Source organism: Pristis pectinata, chromosome 8, assembly GCF_009764475.1.
Source record: "Pristis pectinata isolate sPriPec2 chromosome 8, sPriPec2.1.pri, whole genome shotgun sequence".
Taxonomy (NCBI): domain Eukaryota; kingdom Metazoa; phylum Chordata; class Chondrichthyes; order Rhinopristiformes; family Pristidae; genus Pristis; species Pristis pectinata.
Genome location: NC_067412.1, coordinates 84,008,139 through 84,035,837, shown reverse-complemented (window position 1 = coordinate 84,035,837; position 27,699 = coordinate 84,008,139). Strand labels below are relative to the sequence as shown.

Genomic DNA, 27,699 nt, shown 5'->3' with positions numbered 1-27,699 from the left:
GTGTGTGGAATATAGATGCAATTTTTTTTCTTTTTAAAAATAAAAGCAGATTTTTTTTTTCTTGATCTGTAAATTTTGAAAATTATCTTCACAGTTACAGAATAGAACAATGAGGGCACATTGGTTGAATCCAGTACTTTCAAATCAAGTACATTACACACATTAGATCATATGTTTGCAAGATGGCTATTCAAGCTACAAATTCCTGCTGGTCCTCTCTTGCCACTTTAATTTCCAAACAATAGCAAATTCCAAGTTAACTTACAATTTTATTATGGGGAAAGAGAGGATATCTTATTATTTGAATGATTTTTCTTTTAGATTTTTGTGTGAAGCAGGTAATAGTATAGCTATGTTTAAGAAAATCTAGATAATCACGTTAGGGAGAAGGGTATGGTGACCTTGGGTTAGGTGAAGTATGATGGCAGAGGGTTTTCATGGTGCACGGACTCCAGTCGGGCTGAAAACCTTGTTTCAATGCCATAAGTTCCATATTTTTACATATTTCCCCAACTGGTACATTGATAAATTTAGATAAAAAGAAACGTCTCTGTTCTGTTTGGACAGTGTTAACTCCATCATCAACGTCATTGGCACCAGTGTAAAATTGTTTACTTTCTGCATTATCTTACTCTGGCATCTCAGATGATGTGTTTTAGGAGTTTCTTGCTGTGGTTGATTTGCTTGAAAACTAAATAGTTCAAATACTAATTTGGGAGATGCTTATAGGCAGTGCACTGAAGAAGCATTCTGTCTGAATGGATTTGAATCTGGATTGTTAGAAGAAATTCTATATTTAAAAATGATGCCTACCAATCCCCCGAATGGGGTTCTGTTGTACTTGCATTGCTTGAAAATGCATTAAAAAGAAATGTTTTGTGCTGTAGTATTTTAGTTTTATTTGTTTTGCTTTCTTTTATCTTTCTTTCCAGCAAAGGATAATTCCACCATGACACATAATGTAAAGCAGGAAGATGATTATGTTTCACGACGGCCAAGGCGCACCACCAGGTTATCCCTACAGGCAGCTCAGGCTCAAGCTCAAGCCGAAGCCCAGGCTCCATCTACTCGGCCCCAAAGGTCTTCACGGTCCCTGGTAAAAGTAACATGTGCTAACTGCAAAAAGCCCTTGCAAAAGGGACAGACTGCATACCAGAGAAAAGGAGCGCCTCAGCTCTTCTGTTCTTCTTCATGCCTCACAACCTATTCTCAGAAACCATCGTCTACTAAGATTTGCACATTCTGCAACAAGTGAGTATTCTTCTTGTCTATATTTTTGATCAAAGCTAAAGATGATTACACAAGGCCACAAGAATTTTTTTTTGCATCTTGGTACCATCTTTAGACTTTCACAGGTGGTTGATTTGCACAAAAATCTGTTTTGCTTTCAGATATTCAAGCAGAGTACGGAGAGAGAAATTTTGACTGATTTCATTCACTTCCCACAGTCCAAGGATTCTAAAGTTCGCTGACTTAGCACAAATGGGAATTGGGTTTTTTAATCTATTTCTTCAGGTTACTGAGGCTAAGCATGTGAGGGGGGAGCTAAAATTCCAACAGAAAGGCACACATGGAGGTTAAAATATTTAATCTGAGTTGCATTTTAACTTTCTTGCAATACATCTCAAATTTGAGAACTGTTCGTTTCTCCTTACCTTTCAGCTTGTTTTGGGGGAACAAAAGAAATTGTATTTGTATAGTCCTACTATAGCTTGTGCAGAAGAGAATACCATGATATGGTTTCTACAAAATTAGAAATAGTTTGAAAGTTTTGTGTAATCTGGCAGACGTGTTGGGATCTTTGTGACAGGATAATCATCTGTGATTATTTTTGTTTTAGAATGTAACGCATCATCTGATTAGAAAATTTTAATAACATACCAATATGCCAGGTACACTGTTTAACATAAACTTACATATGTTTAAATTTAAAGCAGTGGATAAAGAATTGGCTGAATGAGAGGGAATAATAGATACTGTTTTGTGGAATGATGACAAGGTAGACAGATTTATTTGGTGAATTTGCTGTGTTGTGTCCTTGAAATTATCTAGATTCATAAACTCAGCGTAGGCTGCACAAGTTCATAAATGATAAACTGCGGATGGTAGCCACAGTGGAATTTGATGCTGCCAATTAACTACAGATGGGCCTGAGCAGTATTTACCATAGTAGGAACTACACATCAGACTAAAATTAATTTGATAAATGAACATTTCAGAATACAATGAACTCCTGAATGATGTCGCTCATGAATGATCTGTCTGGCACCCCTGCTCTTTGATTTTCATAAATGATTTGGATGAGGAAGTGGAAGGATGGGTTGGTAAGTTCGCAGATGACATGAAGGTTGGTGGTGTAGTAGATAGTGAAGAAGATTGTTGTTGGTTACAACGGGATTTAGACAGGATGCAGAGATGGGTGGAGAAGAGGTAGATGGAGTTCAACCTCGAGAAGTGTGAAGTGATACACTTTGGAAGAATGAACTTGAAGGCAGAGTACATGGTTAATGGCAGGACTCTTAACAGTGTGGAAGAACACAGATCTTGGGGTCCAAGTACATCAATCCCTCAAAGTTGCCATACAAGTGGGTAGGGCGGTTAAGAAGGCGTATGGTATGCTGGCCTTCATTAATCGGAGGATTGAGTTCAAGAGCTGAGAGGTAATGTTACAGCTCTATAAAACTCTGGTTAGATCACACTTGGAATATTGTGTTCAGTTCTGGTTGCCACATTATAGGAAGAATGTGGAAGCTTTGGAGAAGGTGCAGAGGAGATTTACAAGGATGCTGCCTGGGTTAGAGAGCATGTCTTATGAGGAGAGGTTAAGTGAGTTAGGGCTTTTCTGTTTGGAGTGACAGAGGATGAGAGAAGACTGGATAGAGGTCTATAAGATTGAGATGCATAGACAGAGTGGACAGCCAGCATCTTTTCCCCCAGGGTGGCAGTGGCCAGTACCAGAGGTCACCTGTTTAAGGTGCGTGGAGGAAAGTTTAGGGGAGATATCAGAGGTAGATTTTTTACACAGTGGTTGGTGCCTAGAATGCACTGCCGGGGGTAGTAGTAGGGGCCGATATGGTAGGGTCATTAAAGGGACTATTAGGCAGATGGATGTAAGAAAAATAGAGGATTATAGGAGGTGAAGTAGAGAGGGGGATGGATTGAATGTGGGTAAGGTTTATCTAGGTCGGCACAACATAGTGGGCCGAAGGGTCTTTACTGTTCTGTGTTAAATAGGGATAGACTGAAAGAGGTTGATGTGTTTTATTAGTTCTACCCTGATGATGTCTAGCCATTGGGTAGCAAATTCTGTGGCCTCGTTGATGGGGATTAATTTGGAGGCCACCATGATGAATTTTTTTCAGTGCCTTAATCAGGATGCAGCTTTTGGTCTGGTTGTTGAGTGGGAGCCGCTCAAGTTCTGCAGCCAGTGCAGAAATGGGTGTAGATGTTGGTATTGGAATTTAGAGTTATCAGGACTTTGCAGCCTTGTATTTCTAATGTTATTTCTATCTTTCTCGCACCTCTCTTTTTATATTTCAGTTGAGATTTAATCTGTACATATCTTTCTTTTTCAATCTTTTTATTAGTTTTCAAATTAAAACAGATTAATATATCAATGTTTATACATCTAACACAAAGAGATCAGGAGAACAATGACATGGATAATCATAAAGAACAATAAAGTATAAAAAAATCTAGATCCAACGATCTGTTAGTGAATGAATATAATATAAAAATTTATTATAAAATATAAAAGAAAAAATATCCCCAAAACAATAAGAAAAATTATAAATATATCAAACCAAACTAAGCTAAAGAAAAAAAAAATTCAAAACAAAACTGGACTAAAATTTCTCAATAGAAACAGAGCAAATATTATGTCGTCAACTCCTTCCTCTAAATTGAAAGGTTATTATAAGGGGATCTATATCATGTGGAAAATATTGAATAAATAGACTCCAAACTTCCTCAAATTTAAGCGAAGGATCAACAGTACCACTCCTAATTTTTTCCAAGTTTAAACATGATATAGTTTGAGAGAACCATTGAAAAGTAGTAGGGGGTATTGGATCCTTCTATTTAAGCAAAATGGATCATTTGGCCATTAATGTAACAAAGGCAATCATATGGTTAGTGGAGGCAGATAGATGGCCAGATTCTATCCTTGGTAAACCAAAAATTGCAGTGATAGGATGAGGTTGAAAATCAATCTTCAATACATTTGAAATAATGTTAAAAATATCTTTCCAATATTTTTCCGAAAGAGGACAGGACCAAAACGTGTGTCAAAGAAGCCACATTCGATTTACATCTTTCACATATAAGATTCATGTGTTGATAAAAACGAGCTAGCTTATCTTCGGACATATGGGTCCTGTGAACTACCTTAAACTGTATCAAAGAATGTCTGGCACGCGTTGAAGATGTATTAACTAAATGAAGAATTTTCTTCCAAGTCTCTGTAGGTATAGATGTCTGGAGTTCACTTTTCCATTCATTCTTAATTTTGTGCAGTGGTTCTGAATGAATTTTCATAATTAAATCATAAATTATTGCTATCAAGCCCTTCTGACAAGGATTAAAACCAAAATTTTTTTCCATAATTTCAGTTTTGTAAGGTATGCGTAAAGAGGGTATAGTAGCTTTTAACAAAATTTCCAATTTGCAAATATTGAAAAAAGTGTGATCTAGGCAAATTGTATTTGTTAGACAATTGTTCAAAAAATGAAAAACAATTATCAATGAATAAATCACGAAAACATACTATTCCCTTTTCCATATGGAAAAAGCTGAGTCAACTCTGGATGGATGAAAGAAAAAATTAGATTGAATGGGACTTGATAGATTAAATTTATTCAATCCAAAAAATTTACGAAATTGAAACCATTTTCGTATTGTATGTTTAACAATTGGGTTAATCATATGTTTACTTAATTTAGTAAGTGCAAAAGGGAGTGAAGCTCCTAAAATATAAACTAATGAAAATTCAAGTACTGATTGGGACTCAAGGTGTACCCATTTAGGGCGTTGAATTGCATCTGAATCTTGTATCCAAAAAATTAAATATCTAATATTGATTACCCAATAGTATAATCTAAAGTTAGGGAAGGCCATACCACCATCCTTTTTTAGTTTTTGTAAATATTTCTTACTTAACCTTGGGTTTTTATTCTGCCAGATATATAAAAGAATTTTAGAATCAATAGTGTCAAAAAAGATTTCAGAACGAAAGTTGGAATCGCTGGAAATAAATATAAAAATATTCATCTTAACGGCATTAATTCGGCCTACCAATGATAGAGACAGTGGGGACCACTTAGTAAATAATTGTTTAACATGGTCAATTAAAGGCAGTAGATTAGCTTTAAATAAGTCCTTATGTATCTTAGTAATTTTAACACCTAAATACATAAAGTAGTCAGTTACCAATCTAAAAGGTAATTGGCAATAAATTGGAATTTGCATATTTAATGTAAAAAGTTCACTCTTATTAAAACTTAATGTATAGCCAGAGAAAACACTAAACTGATCTAATAGTGATAGTATTGCGGGGATAGATTCTTCCGGATTAGAAATATAAAGTAACAGGTCGTCTGTGTAAAGAGATATCTTATGAACCTTCTGTCCACGAGTAATACCACATATATTTGAAGAATCCCGAAGTGCAATAGCCAAAGGTTCTAAAGCAATATCAAATAATAAAGGGCTTAACAGGCAACCTTGTCTGGTACCTCGAGAAAGCCTAAATAAAGGAGATCTTTGATTATTAGTAAGTATTGAAGCCATAGGTGCATAATAAATCATTTTAATCGCAGATATAAATTTAGGACTGAAATTGAATTTTGAAATGTACTGAATAGATATTCCCATTCGACTCTGTAAGACGCCTTTTCAGCATCTAGTGAAACAACACATTCTGGAATTTGGGATGAAGGGGTATATATTATATTCATTAATCTCCTAATGTTAAAATGTAAATAACGATTCTGAATAAATCCTGTCTGGTCTTCAAAGATAATTTGTGGAAGAACCTTTTCCAATCTAAAGGCCAATATTTTGGAAAGTATTTTTGAATCTACATTTAATAAAGAAATAGGTCTATAAGATGCACAATCAGTGGGATCTTTATCCTTTTTAAGAATTAAAGAAATAGTTGCTTCATAGAAAGATTGTGGTAGTTTACCCACTGATAGGGCATCTTTAAAAATTTTGGCTAACCAGGGAACAAGAATATCAGAAAAGGATTTAAAAAATTCAGCTGTGTATCCGTCAGGGCCGGGTGCTTTACCCGAATTCATTGAAAATATTACTTTCTTTATTTCTTTCTCCGAAATGGGAGCATTTAATATAGTGCGTTCATTTAAAGATAATTGGGGAATCTTCAAATCTCTTAAAAATTCATGTATTAAAGTAGGATCCTCAGGGGATTCTGATTGGCATAAAAATCTGTACATATCAGTGAAGTTTTTTTTTGCCCTCTAGAAATACTTTGCATTTTAACAACTTCCTATGTGATGACTTTGTAGTGCTGATGTGTTAATTTTTCTGTTCACTTAACTGGACAATATTCCCTCATAGCCTCCTCGTTCCTTTGTTTTTTTTTCATTATTGTGTGACATTTCATAACACTACAGCCTCAACTTTCATTATTTTTCTCTATTCTGAAAATATTATTACCAATAGTGCTGATGTCTCTTTCTGTCCAAATATGGTTGTTTTCTCATCGTTAGAACATCGAACAATTACAGCACAATTCAGGCCCTTCGGCCCACAAAGCTGTGCCGAACATGTCCCTACCCTAGGAATTACTAGGGTTACCCATAGCCGTTGACAGTTCTGAGTCTGCAATCTTATTCTGTGTGCGTATATAAAATGCTGAAACATGATTTCAGTATCTCTATTGTTCATCTTTTAAATTTTCCACTTTTTTTCTAGCTTATCTGTTGCTCCTTTTGTCTTTGGACTTGTTGTGTTCTCTCCCTTTTTGGTATAATATTTTCTCCTCATGATTTGGATAAGCTTCCTACTTTGTGGTGATGCTGCCCCTCTTCTGACTGAAACCTAGACTTTCCCAGTCCATTGATAATGCCGAGGGAATAATCCACTCTCATCCTCCTGCAATCTAAGATCAATTTTTTTTTGAGGGTTTGGGGAAGGTAGTAAAATTATTTTTTTTAATGCAATGTTTTGCTTAATTGCAGAGATATTTTGAATACAAAGGAATTGGTTGTGGCACAGGCTGGGTCAAGTCAAGCTTTCCAAGAATTCTGCAATGCTACATGTCTGTCACTTTATGAGGCCAAACTGCTTAAACCAGCTTCATCAGATGAGTCGAGATGCAGTATCTGCAATAAAAAAGGAAAGGTTGGTTTTGACATCTCAGCTTTGACTGTGTGCTTTACTTTGTTATTTCTGCTGCACAAGGTTACAACATGGGAGAAGATTCTATTTTTCTTAAATAAGGAAAGTTCCTTTCTTGTGTTCTGTTGAAGTTCCATATCATAACTTCAAATGGAAGTGGAAAATTGATCTTCAGAAGGTAGTAGTACTCTTTATGTTTGCATTGGATTTGTGTGGGCAGATATACTAATCACTTTTTACAGGTCGGAAGCTAGTGAACCTCATTGCAGGCTGCTTGAGAAAATGTTACTCCCTGCACTGGAGTTTTTTCAATTCCTTCTTCCTGTATCTCCTTGGATTTGTGTTTAAGGTGCCACCTTTCCTTTAGGAATAATGAGGGTGGAAGAATGTTCAGAAATTCTCCATCAGCCATTGGCTTCTCTTGAACTTCAATGTAAATGTTATTCATGGCCTCGTACTTTAATGACACTTGTAGCCTTTGCTAGTATAGCCTGTTTGAATGTGGAATGGAAGACTGCTGTGTAATAATATCCCAGCAAAGAATGTGTATTTTTCCTCCAAAAACGTTCTTCAGTGAGATGCTGAATGTAATACTTGACAACCAAGGCATTAAATTAGTGTCTGTATGAAATCTTTGATGTTCAGAGCCATCTGTAGGATGTAACTTTCTGTCTGTGTCATTATGCAAGCCTTGTTAAACTGAGCCGGGATCCAAATTGCTCTTTTACAGTTGTTGTCTCTTAACTTCTTTCTGCAGCCTATTCCACAAATTTTGTTCTCCTTTTGCATAAATCCTTAAGATCTATGCAAAATTTTGATGCATTTGATTGTCTTCCTTTGATTTTGTTCCACCCAAAATTAGCAAATGTATCTATCACCGTTTTTTTTTTTGAGGTGTGGATATTTAGTACTGCACAATATTTGACCTATTATTGGCATTATTAAGCAACGTCAACACTTACTAACAAAGGCAAGATTCTCTGGAATCTTTAGTGGCAAAGTGGTCCCAAGTAGATTGGCAATGCACAGGCACCAAGGCATGTGACTGTGCCAAAGACCATAGGTAATAAGAAGCCAGGCAATACTTTGCATCCCAGAATTGTAATATACAAGTCCTGTTACATATCCATGTTACATAAAACTGTATGCTATTGCTTATAGATTCTACATGAAGTCAGTAATGGAAATGTGGTGCATCGGCTGTGCAGCAATGCATGTTTCAGCAAGTTCAGAGCGAGTAACGGCCTGAAGACCAACTGTTGCGATAACTGTGGTGTTTATTTTTATAACCGAGGATTTATGCTTCAATACTTGTATCATGAAGGGCAACAAAGGAGGTTCTGCAACACAGGCTGTTTGAATATGTATAAAAAGGTAAACATGTTATCTTCATTGCTCTGTTACCTGCATCCCTCTTGTTTTTTCTCCCCATAAAGGAACACCTACTTGCTTATTTTTCTCTCTACTAAATTATTTTCCTAATTTGGGCAGCAGGCAGGCAACTGTCTGCTCCTAGGCTTCAGTGAAGTTCAGGAAGCACCAGCTTAGCAGAAGGGAAGACTTGCATTTAATTAGTACTTCCTCATATGAGCATTTCAAAACATTTCACACAGTACGTTACCTGTGGAGTGAATCGTGAATGAATTGAATTCCAACTTCATCTGTTTTCATGCCAGTAATTGAGACAGCAGTACTAGCATGCACATGAAGTTCCTATTCTTGAAATATTGAAGTGGGAATGTGAATGATAGATGACACGTAAGGTTAATATCTCATCCAAAACTCTCTGATACAATGTTCTAGCTGTTTTCCACAATTGTGTTGGTCCAGATTTTGTACGTGCATTTTGATGTGTAACATAAACAACGTTTTAACTGTTGAATTTGGGGCCTGATTTTTCTTTTGTCTCCCGTTCCCTTAATAAACCAATGCAACTTGTAGAAATATAAAAACATATTCAGAATCGGGTTTATTATCACTGACGTACGTCATGAAATTTGTTGTTTTGCGGCAGCAGTACAGTGAAGGACATAAAGATTACTGTAAGTTACAAAAGTAAATAGTGCAAAAGAGGAATAATGAGGTACTGTGCACGGACCGTTCAGTAATCTGATGGTGGAGGGGAAGAAGCTGTTCCTGAAACGTTGAGTGTGGGTCTTCAGGCTCCTGTACCACCTCCCCGATGATAGTGACGTGAAGAGGACATATCCCAGGTGGTTAGGGTGCTTAATGATGGATGTTGCCACCTTGAGGCACCACCTCTTGAAGATGTTATGGTGGGGAGGTTTGTGCCTGTGATGGAGCTGGCTGAGGCTACAACCCTCTGCAGCCTCTTGACCTATTCATGAAAATGTCAACATTTGTCAAGGGGAAAATATTAATATGTACAATTGGGGTTTGTAGTACTGTAGTAAAAGCTAATGGTACACATTACTGTGTAGCTTGCAAGATAAAGTCATCTCGCTCATTTATTCATATGGAGACCATTCAGCAGCAGTACCACTAACTGATGATAGGTGGTGCTGTTGTATTTTGAGCCCTTGGCATATGTTTGGCACACAGTCTTGAATATTTGCAGATACTGTATAGCGCATTTGAAAGAATTATTCTCATTTATATTGATTTTCCCAATCATGTAATGTTTTCGGAGGATACTGTAGCACTGAAAAAAGGCAGAATTGGTGGTGAAGTTAGACACATGCTGCTACTTGCTGTTCTAAAGTATGTATGGGGCCTGATTTGTCTTTCCTGACCTCTATAAGGGAGAACTATTTTCATGCAATGTGACCAAAGTGTTACAGGTTCTTGGGTAATTGTGCTCACTGACCACTGTGGGTAAAGCTTTGCCTCCATTGAAATAAAACTAGACTCTACTGATTCTTAGCAAGAACCTGCTTTGGTGCGCAAGCACAGTTGGGACAATATATTTTACGGTCTTAGTAAATTGTACACCATTTGTGATGGTAGTTGCACCACTCTGTCCTTTCATTCAGTTACACATCTGGCCAAATTGAATTTTAATACTCCAGTACTTGCCTCAGTTAATCAATATTCCTTTGCCTTCCACTTTCCACTTAGACAAATCTTTCTTGAAAACGGTGAAGAGTTAACTTTCTGTTTTTGGTATTTTTCTAATGGCACCCTTGTAACATCAATTCCATCCACCCTCTTCCCTCAGTAACTTCTTGATCATTGTACCTCCTGAGGGTTAAGCTTAATCATCCAGTTGCCTCTGCTTCTATCATCTCTGGATTCGGTCCAATGGTAGGCACGAGTTCTGATTCCCAATGATACTCTTGGCACTAGCTCTACTGACCATTATATTTCAACCCCTCTCTGACCCTGTATTGACCTAAATGTCCAAAATACAAAACTCTGAACCGCAGTTTCTTCCAAAAGATTAGGTAGATCAAAGTCATTATCTTAAGTCCCTCCCTCATACTTCATCCCCTTCACTAGCCAATGTCAGGCTCATCTGCACTACCAATTGACCCCAAGCTGAACTTCTGAATTTTTATCCCTTGGAGAAACTTTAATGTCACTGTCAAAATATTTTGCCCTTGCCTTTGCCTCAATAGATCTGTTGCTGTTTCCCTCATTTACTTTTTTCTCTCTCTTTCCTGGTTGGCCTTCTTTCATTCACCTTCCATGAATGTAACTTTATTCAAAATCATTTGTCTGTACCTGGCACTAAGTCTCACTAACTCATCCATTTGTGCTTGCTCGTCCCCTCTGGGTCTAAGTTCATTAACCCCTTGATTAGCCATCTTCATATCTCTCTCCAGCTGAGCCTCACCTATCCATCTCTTGAACTTCCTGCAGACTTAAATTAGCAATGCTACTGGGATTTTAATTATTCTGTCTGCCTTGTGTATATACAGAAATTGTTTTTGTGTTGATGGATAAAATGAAGCACAAGATAACTATTGGCTGTGGGTCTCTGTTATATTATGGATTACGGTCTGGGTGGTGAGCAACAATCTGTAACCAGATTACCTTTTTCCACTTTGAAATTAAATACCAACAGCTAAGTGAGGATTGTCTGGTTTGTTATCCCATCCTCTGGAGTAGATGTTTCCCTCAGCCTTGCTGCTGTCAAATATTGAACTGAAGCGCACTTAGGCGAATACAGTTAGAAATCTTGAATCCTGCAACTGAATTACACAGTTCTCTTTTTAGAAAATGTTGGTTAAAATAGGTCTTCAGTTTATCAATTCTTCCAGCCAGATTTATTTTTGTTGTTTGTCTCCTATATGTGCATATTTTTAATTTGTTGCTCCAATTAGTGAGAAAGGGGATCATGGAATGATGCAGCATTTAAGGAAACAATTTACCTCATTGTATACTACGTCCTTGAATGAGTCTTTTCACTTGTTCCCACTCCTGCTCATTTGCATAACTCGCAGGATTTCCCCTTCGAGTATTTATCCAATTCCCATTAGAAAGTTATTGTTGAGTCTACTTTTATCCCAGTCTTGTTCATGTTCAAACATCTATAGAATTGTACTGTTTTCTGAGCATAGCCCAGAGTACCCATTGTCAGTTGCAGGATGTTTTCCGTTTAGTACCAGTTTAGCTGGAAAATATATTTGAATAGTTAGGGGATCAGCACATACAGAATTACACAGCATGGAAATAAGTCCTTTGGCCCGCTGAGACTGTTCCACCTAACCACCCACCTTCACCAATCCTACGTGAATTCCATTTGAATCTCCCCACATTCCCTGCAAATTCTAGCACTAGGGGCAGTTTGAGGTGGTTAAATGACCTATCAACCTGCGTGTCTTTGGAATGTGAGAGGAAATACAAGTGGCCGTCCAGTTGTGCCATGGCATATTTTTATGCTGTTTAATTCAATGTTGACCACAAATCCAATTCATTATCTAATTATTTCTGAAAACTCAATTATTTAACAATATTTTTCTCTCTCTCCACTACTCAGAAAAACACTAAAGTGCTTCCTTGTGCTTGGTGTAAGACTTTGGGTAAGAACTTCGACATGATAGCAAATGTGGATACCACTGGGAAAATGGGCTTCTTTTGTTCGTTGTGTTGCATCACCTCGTATAAAGTGAAACAGTCTGGAACAATAGGTATGAATGTCTTTAAATTTCTGCCTTGTATTATACATGTTGCTGTGAGGGACAATGTTGCTGTGCAATGGCTTTTTTTTACTTCCAATGTTGCAATGAGCACTGTAGGCTTTAGTATCCATCATATTTAAAAAAAAGACACAAGCTTGTTTGACTGAAGCAAAGGCTGGATGTAGCCCATTGTGATTAAAGAGCAGCAGTTAATATCATGACTAGGTTAAGATTATAACTGTGCAGATCAGAATCCTTCATAGACAGGAAACCCAGTCAGTCCTCTACCCAAATTTAGAAACATGTATCAGAAATTGAGGTTGCCTTTATGAACAGCTTGTGGGGCTAATATCCGCTAGTTGAGCGATTAAAGAGATTGGCATGCTATTAGGATGACTTCTGTTTTGTTTGCTATCATAAAACACTGATTCTGGTAACTATGCATAGTATCGAGAATGCTAAATTGTCTTTAACTGACTCGTTGCTGTTTGGTATGGGACATCCCTTGACCAATATTAGGTGGTGTTTCATAAGCTTTTTTGACGTGGCAGAAAGAAAGGTACTGTATTAATCACCCTCCAGTGTTTTCTCTGTTGACACTAATCTTTATCCAAGAGTGTGGCTGGTTGAGGTAGTCTGGCTAAGAGGAAGTGGCTTTTGTATTCTTTAGATGAGACATACATGGGCATTGCCTGGCAGTTGTAAACATCTACATTTAAAGTTAGTGCTCAGAGATTGCAGAGCTGTATCAGTTAAAAGGAGATATTCCTTGTAAATTGTTCATATTACCAATTTGAATACTGTCCAGTGTTCTCTACTTGAATGTACATGTGAATGGATGTTGGGCAATGATGAGTTTATATTTGATGTAACGGTTGAATCTGCACCTTTTTGAATTAGCTGAGCAGTGTTGCTTTTCTATGCCTAATGTATTTAATGGATGTTTTGTTTTATCAACAGGACCCAAGACTAAATGCAGATTTTGTAAAAAGAATCTTTCAGAGCGGGTTTATTATAACATGACTGACCGAGTCGTGCATCAGTTTTGCAGCCCAAACTGTTGGACTAATTTCCAGGTAAGTTTTTGTTCTTTTGTACTAGTGATTTTTTTTTTAATTTAATGCAAAATCTATTCAGACTGAACCTTTCCTTGCAGGTGTATTGGGGGAAGTAGTCACTTGTTAAATTTCAGTAGCAATACTTTTTCCTCAATTTCTGCTGCTAAGAGAAACCGTCAACTTGTATCTGTACAGACCGTATCATTTCTTGCATTTACAAACTTCCTCCTAGAGAAACTGCATCGTAGGACACCAAGAAGTAATTAAAGCACAGTTGAATAAGGGTTTTCACAACAAAAAACTTAAAGCACAAACTGTAGCTGCATGGAATCTAAAACAAAAACAGAAGATAGTAGAAATGTAGCAAATAAGATGGCACCGGAGAACAGGAAAAAAAAGTTAATTGTTGTTCGGATTGTTTCTTTTGTCGAAAATTGATTAGGAGGCAAAATCCACAGAATTCCATAATGTGAAACATATCAGTAGCAAGACTGGCGCTGGGTTTTGTAGCTGTGGAAGATATTTAAAAGGAAACTAAACTGACTTCACAATACAATTGTTACGGACTAGGTTACTATTGGTGAATGTCCCTTTAAGATCGAGCGTTGTGTGTGTGTGTGTGGGATGTGGTTACGACGACAGAAGATAAAAGACGTAATGGCGTTTTTGAATCAGTCGGAAGAGAGAGAGAGAGAGACACCAGCCTGCTAGTCTCTATCAATGGATGAAAAGCAATAACTGTGCCTGTCACTACAATCCACGTATGGATTTTTGGAGTATTCCGGTGGAGTCCACTTTGTCGTTAACCGGTAGAGGTTATTTGTGTGGACGGCCACATCTCGGATGCCTTTTGGGGTGAGGAAGATGCGGTGGAGTAGTCACTGCTGAGTAGACGGGTGTTGTATGGGTTCCATCGTGGAACATTTGGATTTCCTAATTACTCTCTATTTTCTCTCTACATCTACGTCTTATCTTCAGTCAATGGTGGTTGTTGAAGAAGCCTTTGCTCATGTTTCACCTTATGGCTTGCTAACTGGAACTTTAAGAACCATTCCTGGACTTGGAGTTTGGGAATTTGCCACACACACACTACGAGTTTAGTTTTTGGGGTTAATGTTTAATATTTAACATTTTTACTTCTAACATTCTAACGTTTTTACTTTTATTTTTCTTATTATCATAAGTAGTTATTAATAAAATAGTTTTTAACACTGATACATGACTCGGTGTGTTTCTTTTGTTGCTGGTTCGTAACACAATGAATTAGCATTCATTTATGAGGAAAGGTTCGAAGTTGGGGTATTGCCACACTATTAATTAAATGAATAAGAACAAAATATTCAATACTTTTATAATTTGAGGCAAATTACTGTTAAAGAACCTCAGTTCATGTGAACTTACAATCCTTTAGATTTTAATTTTGTCTGTTCAAAAGAAATGTTTCCTTTGTCTTCATTCCATTTTCTCTTCTCTCTGTTATGTTTCTGTATATGATTTGTCTTCGAGTGGGATGTTCCAAATTCCAGATTTAGGCTCTGCACTTATTAGTAAGGATTTTAATTTGGTTAAGGAGATACACAATTGCTTCAGTAAAAACAAAGTCTAGAAATAGTCAGGAAATCGGGTAGTAACTGTATATGAAACAGAAATGTCAAATTTGTGACTTTTTAAGGACTGAGCTGAGATACATTGCTTCTGCATTGCTGGAATTGCTGAGATAATCTTGCTTGCTTTATCTTCTTTGAAGAGGGTGTCACCCTGTATCTAATTGTTGCAAGCTGTAGTACAAAAATCATTAAAAACAAAGCAAATAAAATCTGTAACTAAGTGTGATACATGTGACTGTATATTGGTACTATTGCAGTATAATTGTAGGCTTCAGATGAAGAAGAAACAGCAAAGGAAGATTTGCTTTTGATTCTTTGTATGCCAGGTCTATTAGCTTCTGCTAGAGGGAGAACTGGATGCTCTTGGGATGCAAAGAGCATCATTAATACCTGGTAAGAAAAAGAAGTGGTATAAATAAAATGATGAGCTGGAAAGAGGGTGAGAAGAAGTCGTGAAGCCAACAGCAAGACAGTTGATAGCAAAACAGCCACGTTGTAGCTTGGGTATTGAGGTTTCTTGCATGGGTATCCTTTTCCTAGTTCTGATAGCCGTGAGCCTAAGAAGACTTGTTTGAATCTTTGACGCCTCCATCAGAGTTGGTTTGTTTACGCTTCTTGAATCTTGCCTGTATCTAGCTGAAGGAAATTCACTCAGCGTTATAGCTGAGTTGCCATACTCCCTGTGTTAGACCTGAATAGGAATCTGCCACTGGATGTCATTTACATTCTATGAAAGTTGTTTAGGCATACTAAGGATGACACTGGTAAGCATTTTGCCTGTTTTTGGGCTATAAAGTTAGTGCAGTGTCTACTAATTTTTGTGTCTGTGATCAGTCCTCGCAGGGTGAAAATTTCTGAATTGATCCTCACTGTTTTCGAATACAAGTCCAATACTTCTGAAATCACCAGTGAAGTGTAAAATGTGGAGTTAAAAATGCCTGAGAGATATACCCTATGATTTATCCTCCAGCTTGCTGGAGCTGTTGATTTTGTGGTATCCTGTTCATGTCGCATATTATGAATTTCTTGTGACCCCAAATTACATTGGGAAGTTTGGGGGGGGTGGGGCGGGGCGTGAAGAGAAGGTGGGGGTGTGTGCTGAGAAAATGGTCCATCTCAAGATTTTCCATTACCTTGTCATCAAGAAACACGAGTTGGGGAAAAGAATTGCTTGTTTATTTATTTACTCTTTCCCACGTGAGTGAATTTTGATCTGTGCCTCAAATTTTTGGGTAGTGATTTGTGAGTTCTGTAAGGGCAAATTTCTGTTAACCAAACAACCATAATACAGGGACTTTGTGGAACTTGGTGGTGCAGCAGTTGGTGTTGCTGCCATCCAGCTCCAGTTGACCTGGGTTCCATCCTGACCTCTGGTGTTGGGTGTGTGATGTTGCATGTTCTCCCAATGACTGCGTGGGTTTTCCCTCAGATTCGACCTACATCTCAAAGAAATACTTGTTGGTAGGTTAATTGGCTACTGTAATTTGCTGCTGGTGTACATAGGTGGTAATGGAATTGAGGAAGTTGATGCCCATGTGAGGGAGAACAAGTTTCTGGGAAACAAGTGTGGTAATGGGACTGATGGGATTGATCAGAGAGCTGGCTGAGTGGTCTTCTAGATTGTAAGAGATGTGAAATTTGAATTTCACAATTTAAAAAGTTCTTAACTGCACAGAACCAGTGCAGAATCAACAACTTGGATCTTAATGGAAATAAGCCTAATCACCTTTGGTGTTGTGGATAAAATCAGTATTGGTTTATTATTGTCACATGTACTAAAATACAGTGAAAAGCTTTTTGTGTACCATTCAGGCGGATCATTCTGTACGTAAGTACATTGAGGTAGTTAAAAGGAAAACAGAATGCAGAATATAGTGTTTATAGTAAAACAGTGAGAGTGCAGTGCAGGTAGACAAATAAAGTGGAAAAGGCCACAACAAGGTAGATTTGGAGATCAAGAGTTTAATCTTTTAGCATATGGGAGGTCTGTCCAAGAGTTCGATAAGAGTGGAATAGAAGCTGTCATTGAGCCTGGTGGTATGTGCTCTCAAACCTTCATCTCTTCTGCTTGATGGGAGAGAATGACCAGGATGGGAGGGATCCTTGATTATGTTGGCTGCTTTCCCAAGGCAGCAGGAAGTGCAGCTGAAGTCAGTGGAGGGAAGGCTGGTTTGTGTGATGGACTGGGCTGTGTTCACAACTCTGCAATTTCCTGTGGTCTTGGGCAGAGTAATTGCCATACCAAGCTGTGATGCATAGGATAGGATGCTTTCTATGATGTATCTGTTCATATATTTTTTAAAAATTGCTGGGAGTCCTCAGGGATATGTCAAATTTCCTTAGCCTTCTGAGGAAGTAGAGGCATTGGTGTGAGGCATTAGATAATAGCCGGCTGTGAGAATTACCATTCAGAGCAGTGTTTGGACATGGGACTGATGTTTGGAGTTAGGTGTATTGATTAAGGCGTCTGTTGCTGTCCATTTCCTTATGTTGTTCTGGAGCAAAAAAACAAACTGCTGGAGGAACTCAGTGGATCAGGCAGCATCTGTGGAGACAAAGGGATAGTTGATACTTTGTGTCGCCAGTATAAAGAGGGTAAGGGGTGAAGCAGGAGCTGGCAAGCAATCGGTGGATCCAGGTGAGGAGAGTTGAAGGGCAGGTTGGGGAGGGACGGGTTGAGATGGTGACAGAGGTTGGGTGGTGATAGTGGAGACAACAGAAGGTTGCAGATTACGGAATCTGGAAAGAAAGGAAGGTGGGAGGGATGCTAGGCAAAAGGGGAACAGTGGGGGAGAGTGCATGGGTGATGGGCAGACCAGGTGGGGGAAGGGAGAGAAACTGGGAAGCTAATAGTTGGGGTGGAGGGGTTTTGAAAGAAGGGGGTGTGTGAGAGGAGAAGAGAGAAAGTAACAGTGGGGCTGTGGGTTACCTGAAGTTGGAGAATTCAGTGGTCTTGCTGTTGGGTTGTAGACCACCCAGACAGAATATGAGATACTGTTCCTCTCGTTTGCGTTTGGCCTGGCCTTGCCTTGGCACTGGAGGAGGTCGAGCACTGATTGATCAGTGTGGGAATGGGGAGGGGAGTTGAAATGGCTAGCAAGATGTAGAGGAGACCATATTGAGAGCACCACATACAGTAGAGGAGGTTGGAGGAGGTGCATGTGAATCTCTTCCGCACTTGGAAGGGCTGTTTGGGTCCCTGCATGGTGGTGAGGAAGGATGGGTTGTAGGGGAAAGTGCCTGGGGATGGAAAAGGATGAACAAACCTGGGAGTCACATAAGAGAGTGGTCCCTGTGGAAAGCTGAAACTGGTGGGGAGGGGAAGATGACTGGTGCTGGGATCGTGTTGCAGCTGGTAGAAATGTTGAAGTAATTATTGTTTGTGGCGGTGATCAATAATTTTTTGCAACCATAGGATCTTAAGGGATGAATTTTGGATCATGGATTCCATCCCTAAGAATACTCATTCACAGATTATTTTATTTTCCCATTAATTTTGAAAACTTATTCTTGCAGCAATCAAGCCCTGAAGGCAGCATCCAACTTAATTGCACCTACTGCCACAATATTTTCAGTGGGAAACCAGAAATACTGGACTGGCAGGTAAGGCATTGTGAAGTTGATTACACACTTCGTACATATACAGTGTAGGAGAGAGAGAATAATGTTTGAATATTTGAATAGTAGATTGATCATCTTTTTTTTGGTAGCTGTATTCTAATTGGCCAAGTTTCATTCTGCCAAATACTCATTAGTGCGGTCATGGTGGAAATCATTTTGATTCAGAAAGTTTAGGCTTAGATGAAGTGTTCTGGTGCTGATTATTAAGTGTGAAAGTGGGCTTTGGGGAGGGGACGATAATAGTATGCTGCAAAACTGAGAATCAGATAAGAAAATATGGGTTTCCATGATGAGGCTGACCATCAAAATGTTATGTAGTTACTAAATAAGCTTCAATGCAAACTTTATTATGTTTAATTGAAAATATCAGAGGCCAGTTGTATAGATTTTTGTTTGCATTTCTGTGGTTCTATATTTGGCTTCATACCTGTCGCTGCTTGTTAGTTCCCTCAGTCCATTAATTAATACAAAGTTGAATTTCAATTGATTATTGGCTACCACAGAACATGCAGGAAAACCATTTAAAAGACTAATTTCACGAATTTTTAACAAATTATTTTTGTCCTCGGCTATTTAATGTAGTACAAAGATTTATTTTTAAGCGCATTGATATTTGGACATTTTGTTTTAGGGGAGCGTTCGGCAGTTTTGTTGCAAAGTATGCTGTGAAGATTACAAGAGACTACATGGTGTTGTTTCGGTCTGTGAATATTGCAAACAGGAGAAGATTCTGCATGAGAAGATTAAGTTTTCGGGAGTAGAAAAGAATTTCTGTAGTGAAGGTATGATCCTGAAGTAATAAAGCAGATCTATTCCAGATGAAGGATTATTAAAATTTTTGTGACACTAGGGGTGAAGCCTTCAAAAACCATAATTAAAATGGCATTATCTATATATTATCCAATATGGATCCCCTTCTTTAGTCTCGAGTGCCTAGATTCCTACTAAATCTTACTCCTGTCCATTGGCAATGATCATTATTTTGCCAGTACACAAAACTTTGGATACGTTAATACCTCACATTAAGAAGTCCCATATAATGAGAACGCCATTGTGATGAAGTCCATCCTAGAAATTTCTTTCCCTTGCTACAAATTGTTCTGCCTTGTAAATAATTTCTAATGTATCTTTTATATAATTGCCTTCCCTAACAAATATTTTGTAGAATTGACTTCCTGGAATGCAATCCTTCATAATGTGATATTACTGTATACCAAGTTCTGCTCAACCTCATGGAGCATTTCATTTTCTTGTTCGTCAGCCCAGACTCCCTCTCGTTCTGCAGAGCAAGGAGACTTCCGTGCATTTCTGATAACGGCCTCAAACCCTTATGTCCAATATAAACTGTAAATGTCTCATTCTAATTTGGAGAACAATTGCATAGTAGCCTTTACCTCTAGGTTCTCCTCCTCTTCACTCCCGCCTCACTCACTGCCCTCTGACCCATCTTTAGTGTATAGTTTGCCACTATTTTCCCTCTATTTTGCTCTCTACTCATCCGTTCCATTAAAATTACTTCTGCTTCCATGACCCCTCCACTCTGACTCTTCAGACATTCAATGACACCTTCAGTGTCTCCATGCTAGATGACATTGATAAAAGCTCCCTTTCCACAGCCACTGACTCTTTAAAAACTATTGTCATTACCTTAATCCAGAACACACTACTCACAACTAGCAATACAGCTGCAACTTTTTCGCTGCCCAAGGTCTTTAAACCTTGTGGTAGTACCTTTCCCTTAAACTTTGATTTTTCTGTTATTAATGTAGTCCATCTTTTATCCTTTTTTTTATAATTACCATTTATTATCTTTCTCTATTGAGGGTCCACTGAAGCATTTAATGTGAATGATCATGCTGTCTTTTCCCACTTTCTCTGCTTCACTGGCCAGGTCCTGCATAATGGTTGTAGGCCTATTTGCCCAAAGGCAGCAGCAGCATCACGTATTGCCCAGAGCTGTGATTCAGACAATGTATGTGTACCACCTGTAAGATTTTGCACAACTCCATTCCTGCCTGAACTTATCCAACAGAACCCTCTACCTCTTCTGTTACCTCTAAAATTGTCATTCCAGCAGTGTTTCAGCTGGATTCCTTTTCTTCTAACTTACGGTTTAACTGAACTTTGTTGCCCGAGTCCTGTAGCACACCAAGTCTTGTTCACTAATCTTCCCAGTGCCTTTTAATCTATGTTGGTTCCTAGTTAAGCAAATCCCTTCATGTCCTCATTCCCTTTTATGTCTGCAATCTCCTTGTATTCTTAAAGCCTTACAGAAAAATATTTCTCCAGTTGTGGCCTCTGGGCTTCTTGATCATTATTTTTATTTGTTGCACTGTTGGAGGCATTCAGCTTCAAGTTCCTTAGCTCTGGAATTTACTATATGGTTTGTGGCTATAATGTATCATTGACCTTCAGATTTGCTTTATCTTGTTATAAACACTTTCTCCTCGCTTATTCTATCAAAATAACTTGACATAATTATAAACACTTCCATAATGTCACCCTTCAATCTTCTCTCCAGGGAAGAGATCCAGCCTATTCAAATAGGTAAAATGTATGTGAATCTCAGTGCAACTTCCACCTTTTCATACTATGATGACATGAACCGCACACCGCATCTAAGTATGGTCTAACCAAGATTTGATGCAACTTTAATCCAGCTTTATTTTTCAGTTTTCATCCTCTACAACTAAACAACATTTCCATTCTCTACTCTTCAGACTGAACGGGCTCAAAATGTAACTATTCTATATCTTGTTTCAAGCAAAGTCCTGCTCACCAACATTAGGGACATCACTGACATCTGTTCTTCTGGACCTATATCTGTTCTGTCCCCAAAAGTACTGAATTTTAAATCTTCACCTTTCCTTCAAAACTTCCATGATCTTGACTATCTCCACTATATTCTCTAACCTCTCCCACTTCCTGTGCCTTTCAGTTCTCTAACTTGGATTCTCATTGCAGGTCCATGGCTCATTGTAACTTGCTCACTTCCCCCACCCCCAATCTCACACCTTCCCTCTGCCCTGAAACCACAGAGGGCTCCTTTTACATTAAAAGTTATCTGCAGAGGCTTTCTAAAATAGAATGGTATACGAGTGCTTCTTTCAGTTAATATATTTTCTTTCTTCTAAAAAATGCATATTAAAACAATTTCAGATTGGTATGTGGCAAAGGCATTTTCAACTAAGTATGGTTTGCGCCTGGGATAACTTAATTAGCTTTAAAGAATTTTTTCCCCATGCTCTCTGGTGCTTTCAACTGGTCTCCCATTAAGCCATATTCTTGCTTCAGAACAAACCTCAATACTTGTGCTTTTGCAGCAATGTTAGTTATTTTCTGAAGGCGTTGCTCCCAGGCTGATTTTTTTTTTTCCCCAAAAGTCCATTCAGATTTTGTTAGATAAGCGTACAGCTCTGTTCATTGTTGACTCTTCTACTGCCATCCCACTACATTGCATTGACAGAATAAAAAGTCTGAGTAGATTGGAGTTCTGTTTTCTATTAGTGAAATAAACGTTGGGCAGTCTCTTGAAAAGGGGGTGTTACGAACCAGCAACACAAGAAGCACACTGAGTCATGATTCAGTGTTTAAAAACTACTTTATTAATAACTGCTTATAATAAGAAAAATAAAAGTAAAAATGTTAGAAGTAAAAAGTTAAACCTTGAACATGAACCCCAAAACTAAACTCGTCATGTGTGTGTGGCAAAGTCCCAAACTCCAAGTCCAGGAATGGTTCTTAAAGTTCAGTTCAGCGAGCTGTAAGGTGAAACATGAGCAAAGGCTTCTTCAACAACCACCGTTGTCTGAAGATAAGACGTAGATGTAGAGAACAGACAGTAATTACGAAATCCAAATGTTCCACGATGGAACCCAAACGACACCTCAGTGACTTCCTCACCCCGAAAAGCATCTGAATCATGGTTGTCCACACAAAGACCTGTTTCCCTCTACAGGTCAGCAACAAAGTTAACTCCACCGGATTACTCCCAATTTCCATACGTGGATTATAGTAACAGACACAGTTATTGTTTCTCACCCATGGACAGAGAAAACTAGCAGGCTGGTGTGTGTGTCTCTCTCTCTCTCTCTCTCTTTTCTCTGACTGATTTCGACTGACTTCTTTAATAACGTCATTACGTCCTTTATCTTCTGTTGACGTAAGCACGCCACACACACACACTACTATGCTCTATCTTAAAGGGACATTCACCGAATCCGTGACAGGGGGAAGTTGATAGTCTTCCACCAGTGGAGGAGAATGGGTTGCAAATTTGCTAATAGAGTTAATCCTTCCTGTGTGAACTTTTATTTTAGGGGTACAGATGATCAGCTCACAAGCCTTGCTGACTTCTGTCGACTTCAACACCCCACCTTTCCCAGAGAAAGCAATTTTTTTTTGTTTCTATTGCTGGAAAAGATCAGCACAAGTAAAATCTGGCACCTTTTAAGTTTACATGACTCTTCTGTACACCTGGCTTCATTATGAATGGTGAACAATCTTCACTTGCACAAATACAGCAAAACTAAAAGACTGAAGTTGGTACAAATATGTGGCTTTTAAAACTAGCAATTTGCTTAAGTTAAGAGACGTACAATTCCAAGATGAATTCCAAGTACAATTCCATGGGCTATTTTTATTAGCTGTAAATCTCAGATGCCTGCTATGTAGTAGTTGTTTAACAAAAATGCATGATCAGTAATTTTATTGCAATAATGAAATCCTCTGCCTCACCTGAAAGAAAATTGCTGTGGTATTTTGAAATAGTCCAATGCATTCATGAGCATCCTTTGGTGTGTAATTATTTTGGTGGGTTTTGGGGAAACCAGGTATGACCATTTGTTAGAAAATGTCAACATCATGATGCAAGTAGGCAGCGCTGAATGCCATAAGATGGCACAGGACCTGTATTAAATCATATATGCCACACGTTATTCACATAAAGATGTGCAAATATGAATGTTATTGCTAAATTTTGACAGAGAAGCTTCTAGTGTATGGTAGCAGCTTATTAATTAGGCAATTGGAGTGGCTCCTACCAGCTGGATAGATCAGTTTTTGCTTGTACAAATGGAGACATTTCCATCTTAAACCGCCACGTTGTCTTGTCTGCAGACTGTTCCGGTAATATTACTAGTATGAAAGCACACATTGCGTTGTAGAGCTGAGTGTTTGATTATGGTGTGGGTGGCATCTCTTTGGGGCAACTATTGTAATTCAGCCATTGACTGGGTTCACCTTTTGCTTTGCAAATGCTGTATGTTCCTCTTATTTGCATTCTAATTTTCAGCTTTCTGGTGCCATTGGGAGCAGGCTTCCTAGCCTCTGCAAGGGTAGTGCAAACTTCAAGGAGGATATAGTTGGGAAGAAAAAGGTTAGCTTTGAGGAAGAGCTTTATCTTTGCAAAAACTGGGTGTTTGGTTCTGTAGGTATGAGTAGGTTTGCTGCAGTCTTCTTGACATGCTTTAATTTTCTTTCTTCGTGTGCATTGTCTGCAGGTTGTGTGCTTCTTTATAAGCAGGACTTTACCAAAAACCTGGGCTTGTGCTGCATCACGTGTGCTTACTGTTCCCAGACCTGTCAGAGGGGAGTGACCAAAGAGCTGGATGGAAATACATGGGATTTCTGTGGGGAGGAATGCAAAAGCAAATACCTACTGTGGTACTTCAAGGTCAGTAGGAAGTTGCATATCATTAGTTTTCTGGCTCTTGCATTCACCCTCACATTTTTTTTCCTCTTCCACTCCTGGGCAAAAGATCTTGAAGGTTTTATACCTATAGATTAGTGGTATATAATCATTGTTTCAGTATAAATGTGAGATTGTAGTGGATAACTTTTTATTTCCCCCTTTCTAGCCCTGTGTTGCTATGTTCAAATGTAGTACCCATGTAACTTCTCTGGAAAAAAACAACATGCTTACCTTAAACTGTAGGTTTACTGTGGCACCTTCATCTTTTGTGTGGCTTGTACCACACGAGGCATCGCTAACTGCTGGAACTAATAAGGTATGAAGTTTGAAGAATGATTGAAGCCTAAATAGTTTACCAAGCATGTTTAGTTTTTTAAAAATAAAACGCAATGTGGTTGAAATTAGGATGTCTGCATTGTGTTAATCTTTTGTTATCTGATTTTTATTTTTACAAAAAGAAAAGTACTTTCATCTGTCTAAACGTTGAATTTTCTGCAGCCCTGTTATCTGAGCGAATTGTAAAGTTACAGCAGTTGTATGTACTTTTCCTTTAGATCTTTAGTGTTGAGAAAGTTTTGCATGGCTAACATGCAAGATTCCACCCTCTCACCACCCCCCCGCCCCGCCCCCCCCCCCTCCCCCCCCAATAAGTTGACTTGTCTTCAGTATGTTCAGTTGTTGAATTGCATCCAGAACCGCTGAGGGAAGTCTTAGGAAACAGCAGTTCTGATCTATATTTCAGAGATCTTTGGTATTGAAGTTATCCGTGAACTAGACCTATTAAAGTCCCTTAATGCTAAAGGAAATATCAGCATGGAAAATGAGTTGAAGGATGGAGAAATAGAATTGTAACTAATGTTTTCTTTTGTCTGTGGTGTCCAGACCAGTCTCAATTGTATGTGCAAGTATTAATTAGATCCAATATTTGAAATCTTTACAAGCATTGGAATTACAATATTTAAGGTGATAGATGCTACAAAATTATGGAGTTTGATCTGTTAAGGGAGGTGCTGAGACATTTAGTTAGGTTTATGGATTAGGCAGATATTTGTCTAATATGATTTAATGCAAAGAAATGTGAAGTACTAATTTTGCATGGAGGAAATGTAGGAAGTAAAATTTCAAAATGATCTTTAAACAGAAGGAGAAAATTATCTCACTTTGTTTTGAGAAGTGCCAGATTTTGTTTTAATTGAGAAGGATTTTAGATGGAAAAGAGAAATAATTAACTAAGACAAGACTTCAGTTTGAGGAGGGGCTAAGGAAATGGATATCTAATTATGCTCATTTGAGGGCTTATAAAATAAGCAATGTTGATTGGATAATAATTTTGGAATTGGGATAAGAATTCAAGAGTAGAAAACAATGACAGAAGATTAGTATTTGAAAAAAGGATTGAATGTAGAGCACTTCTAAAAATGGAAGTGAATAAACGTGAAAAAGGGAAATGAATTACTGGCGAGTATAGTGAAATCATACCAGGAAAATACCTTACGGAAAATGGGCCCAGGAATGTTGGGCTGATGGACCTCTGAGTTGTAATTGAGCAGGTAAGTTCCTTCTTGGCCACTTTAAAAGCCAGTGGTCACTGAAGATGCACTCAGCCTGAGTAATAGTTCTGGGAGCTTCTGCTGGACTGGAAAAATTCAGAAGATTAAAGTTGAATAGGTAATGATCTTGATGATTTACCTTTGTACCATCATGGTCCACAATTAGTGCCTGTATATATTTTACATTAGCATCAAAAAGAAGAAAATAAAGTATTGCTCATTGTACTCCAGTCAAACAAAATCTGTTCTTTATAATGTTATAAATCCCAACATTAGTTATCTTGGCAGTTTTAAAAAAATTCTTTTTTCCACTGTTTCTCCACAGGCGTACTGTGAACGTGGATTATGTAGCCAGTCTTAAACAGAAGCACGGACATTTTCTTACAGATGATATTGTTGTATTTAGGACGTTGAATTTTGCCATCTTGTCATTCAGACTTGGAAATGAATTTTACCTTTCTCCCCCTCCTCACAGAGTAATGGATCTGTGGAACAAACTCCCAGCAAAAGCAGTTAATGATGTCGATTAACTCCATCAAAAAAAAAGGCTGGATAAGTATCTGGCTAGGAATACGATTTATGGTTATAGAGATAGGTACAGACAGAGATCATCAAATGCTCCATGGAACATTGGTTCCCTTGCTCCTGGAACCATGGAATTGTCAACTGCGGAGAACAACTGGCCAGGTTTGACTGACTGTGGATAGATTTTGTGGAGGCACTTGTATTCTTGGGGATGCGAAGAAACTTTGCAGAACTTTCCCTCAGGTCACTGAATATATGTGGTAGAGCCCTTGACAGGGCAGGTTGTACACGGTCTTTGGAAGGAACAGGCTTGATGGACTGAATGGCCCTTTACTCGTTCCATGCTTCATATTAACAGCTGTGACCTGCCTTGTGCAACATGTTTGTTTAGGTGCGGAAGGTGACTGCTTCCTAATTGTTCACTGTGTCCTTCAGGTAGCCAGATGCCATGCCTGCAAACGTCAGGGCAAGCTTCTGGAAACGGTACACTGGCGCGGGGAAATTAAACACTTCTGCAACCAGCAGTGCCTCTTGCGCTTCTACAGTCAGCAAAACCAGCCCAATCTAGCGACGCAGAAGGGACCTGAAAGTCTGCTCAACAGTAAGTGGGGAGAGAAAGCCGCATGTTGTAGGCAGTGGACGTGATAAAGTAGTAGAGCAAGTTGCACTGCAGTACCAAATGGTGCTTTGCTAACCACAGATTTAATAGTTGTTCATCTGTTAGCCATTTCGCGGCAACCATTGAGATGTGACTGCTTGACTGTTCTTAGCTGGGAGTTCTGACCTTCGCTGTATTAGCTGTTATCTGTGCATCTCTGTACACTTGTCATTGTAGGTAATTCATTTACACTGTCCATAGAGGCCCATCAGTGATATGCAGCATTGTTTCTCAGAGTTTTCACTAGTAGGTACTGGATGAAAGTCAATCCTGAACTGAATAACATAGTGATAAACTTGGAAGTGTACATTCAATTTGAAGAGGCAAACGCTGTCATGATTGCAGCCCGTAATTTAATGTTCCTCTTCTCATAAACTGCTGCAGCTTTGCTTTTACCATTACGATCAAAATCTCTTAGATTATTGCTATCTTAATTACGTTCCCCTACACACTTTTTCCCTGCTGCACTCTTGTTCTGAGGAATGGTTAGCTTGACCACCACTTGTTCATTTCCATTCTCCACTTGCCTCTTCAGAAAAATC

General features: G+C 38.5%; 1 protein-coding gene across 1 annotated transcript in view; it reads left to right on the top strand.

Moving 5' to 3' along the window:
- Positions 1-27,699, top strand: part of LOC127573420 (zinc finger MYM-type protein 3-like) — a 102,228-nt gene that overhangs the window by 37,067 nt on the left and 37,462 nt on the right. Inside the window, exons 5-13 of the mRNA XM_052021628.1 lie at positions 933-1,251; positions 7,203-7,365; positions 8,524-8,736; positions 12,305-12,455; positions 13,407-13,522; positions 18,628-18,714; positions 19,364-19,514; positions 24,234-24,406; positions 26,935-27,100. Coding sequence (XP_051877588.1) covers positions 933-1,251; positions 7,203-7,365; positions 8,524-8,736; positions 12,305-12,455; positions 13,407-13,522; positions 18,628-18,714; positions 19,364-19,514; positions 24,234-24,406; positions 26,935-27,100 — 1,539 coding nt within the window. The remainder of the gene's footprint in view (positions 1-932; positions 1,252-7,202; positions 7,366-8,523; positions 8,737-12,304; positions 12,456-13,406; positions 13,523-18,627; positions 18,715-19,363; positions 19,515-24,233; positions 24,407-26,934; positions 27,101-27,699) is intronic.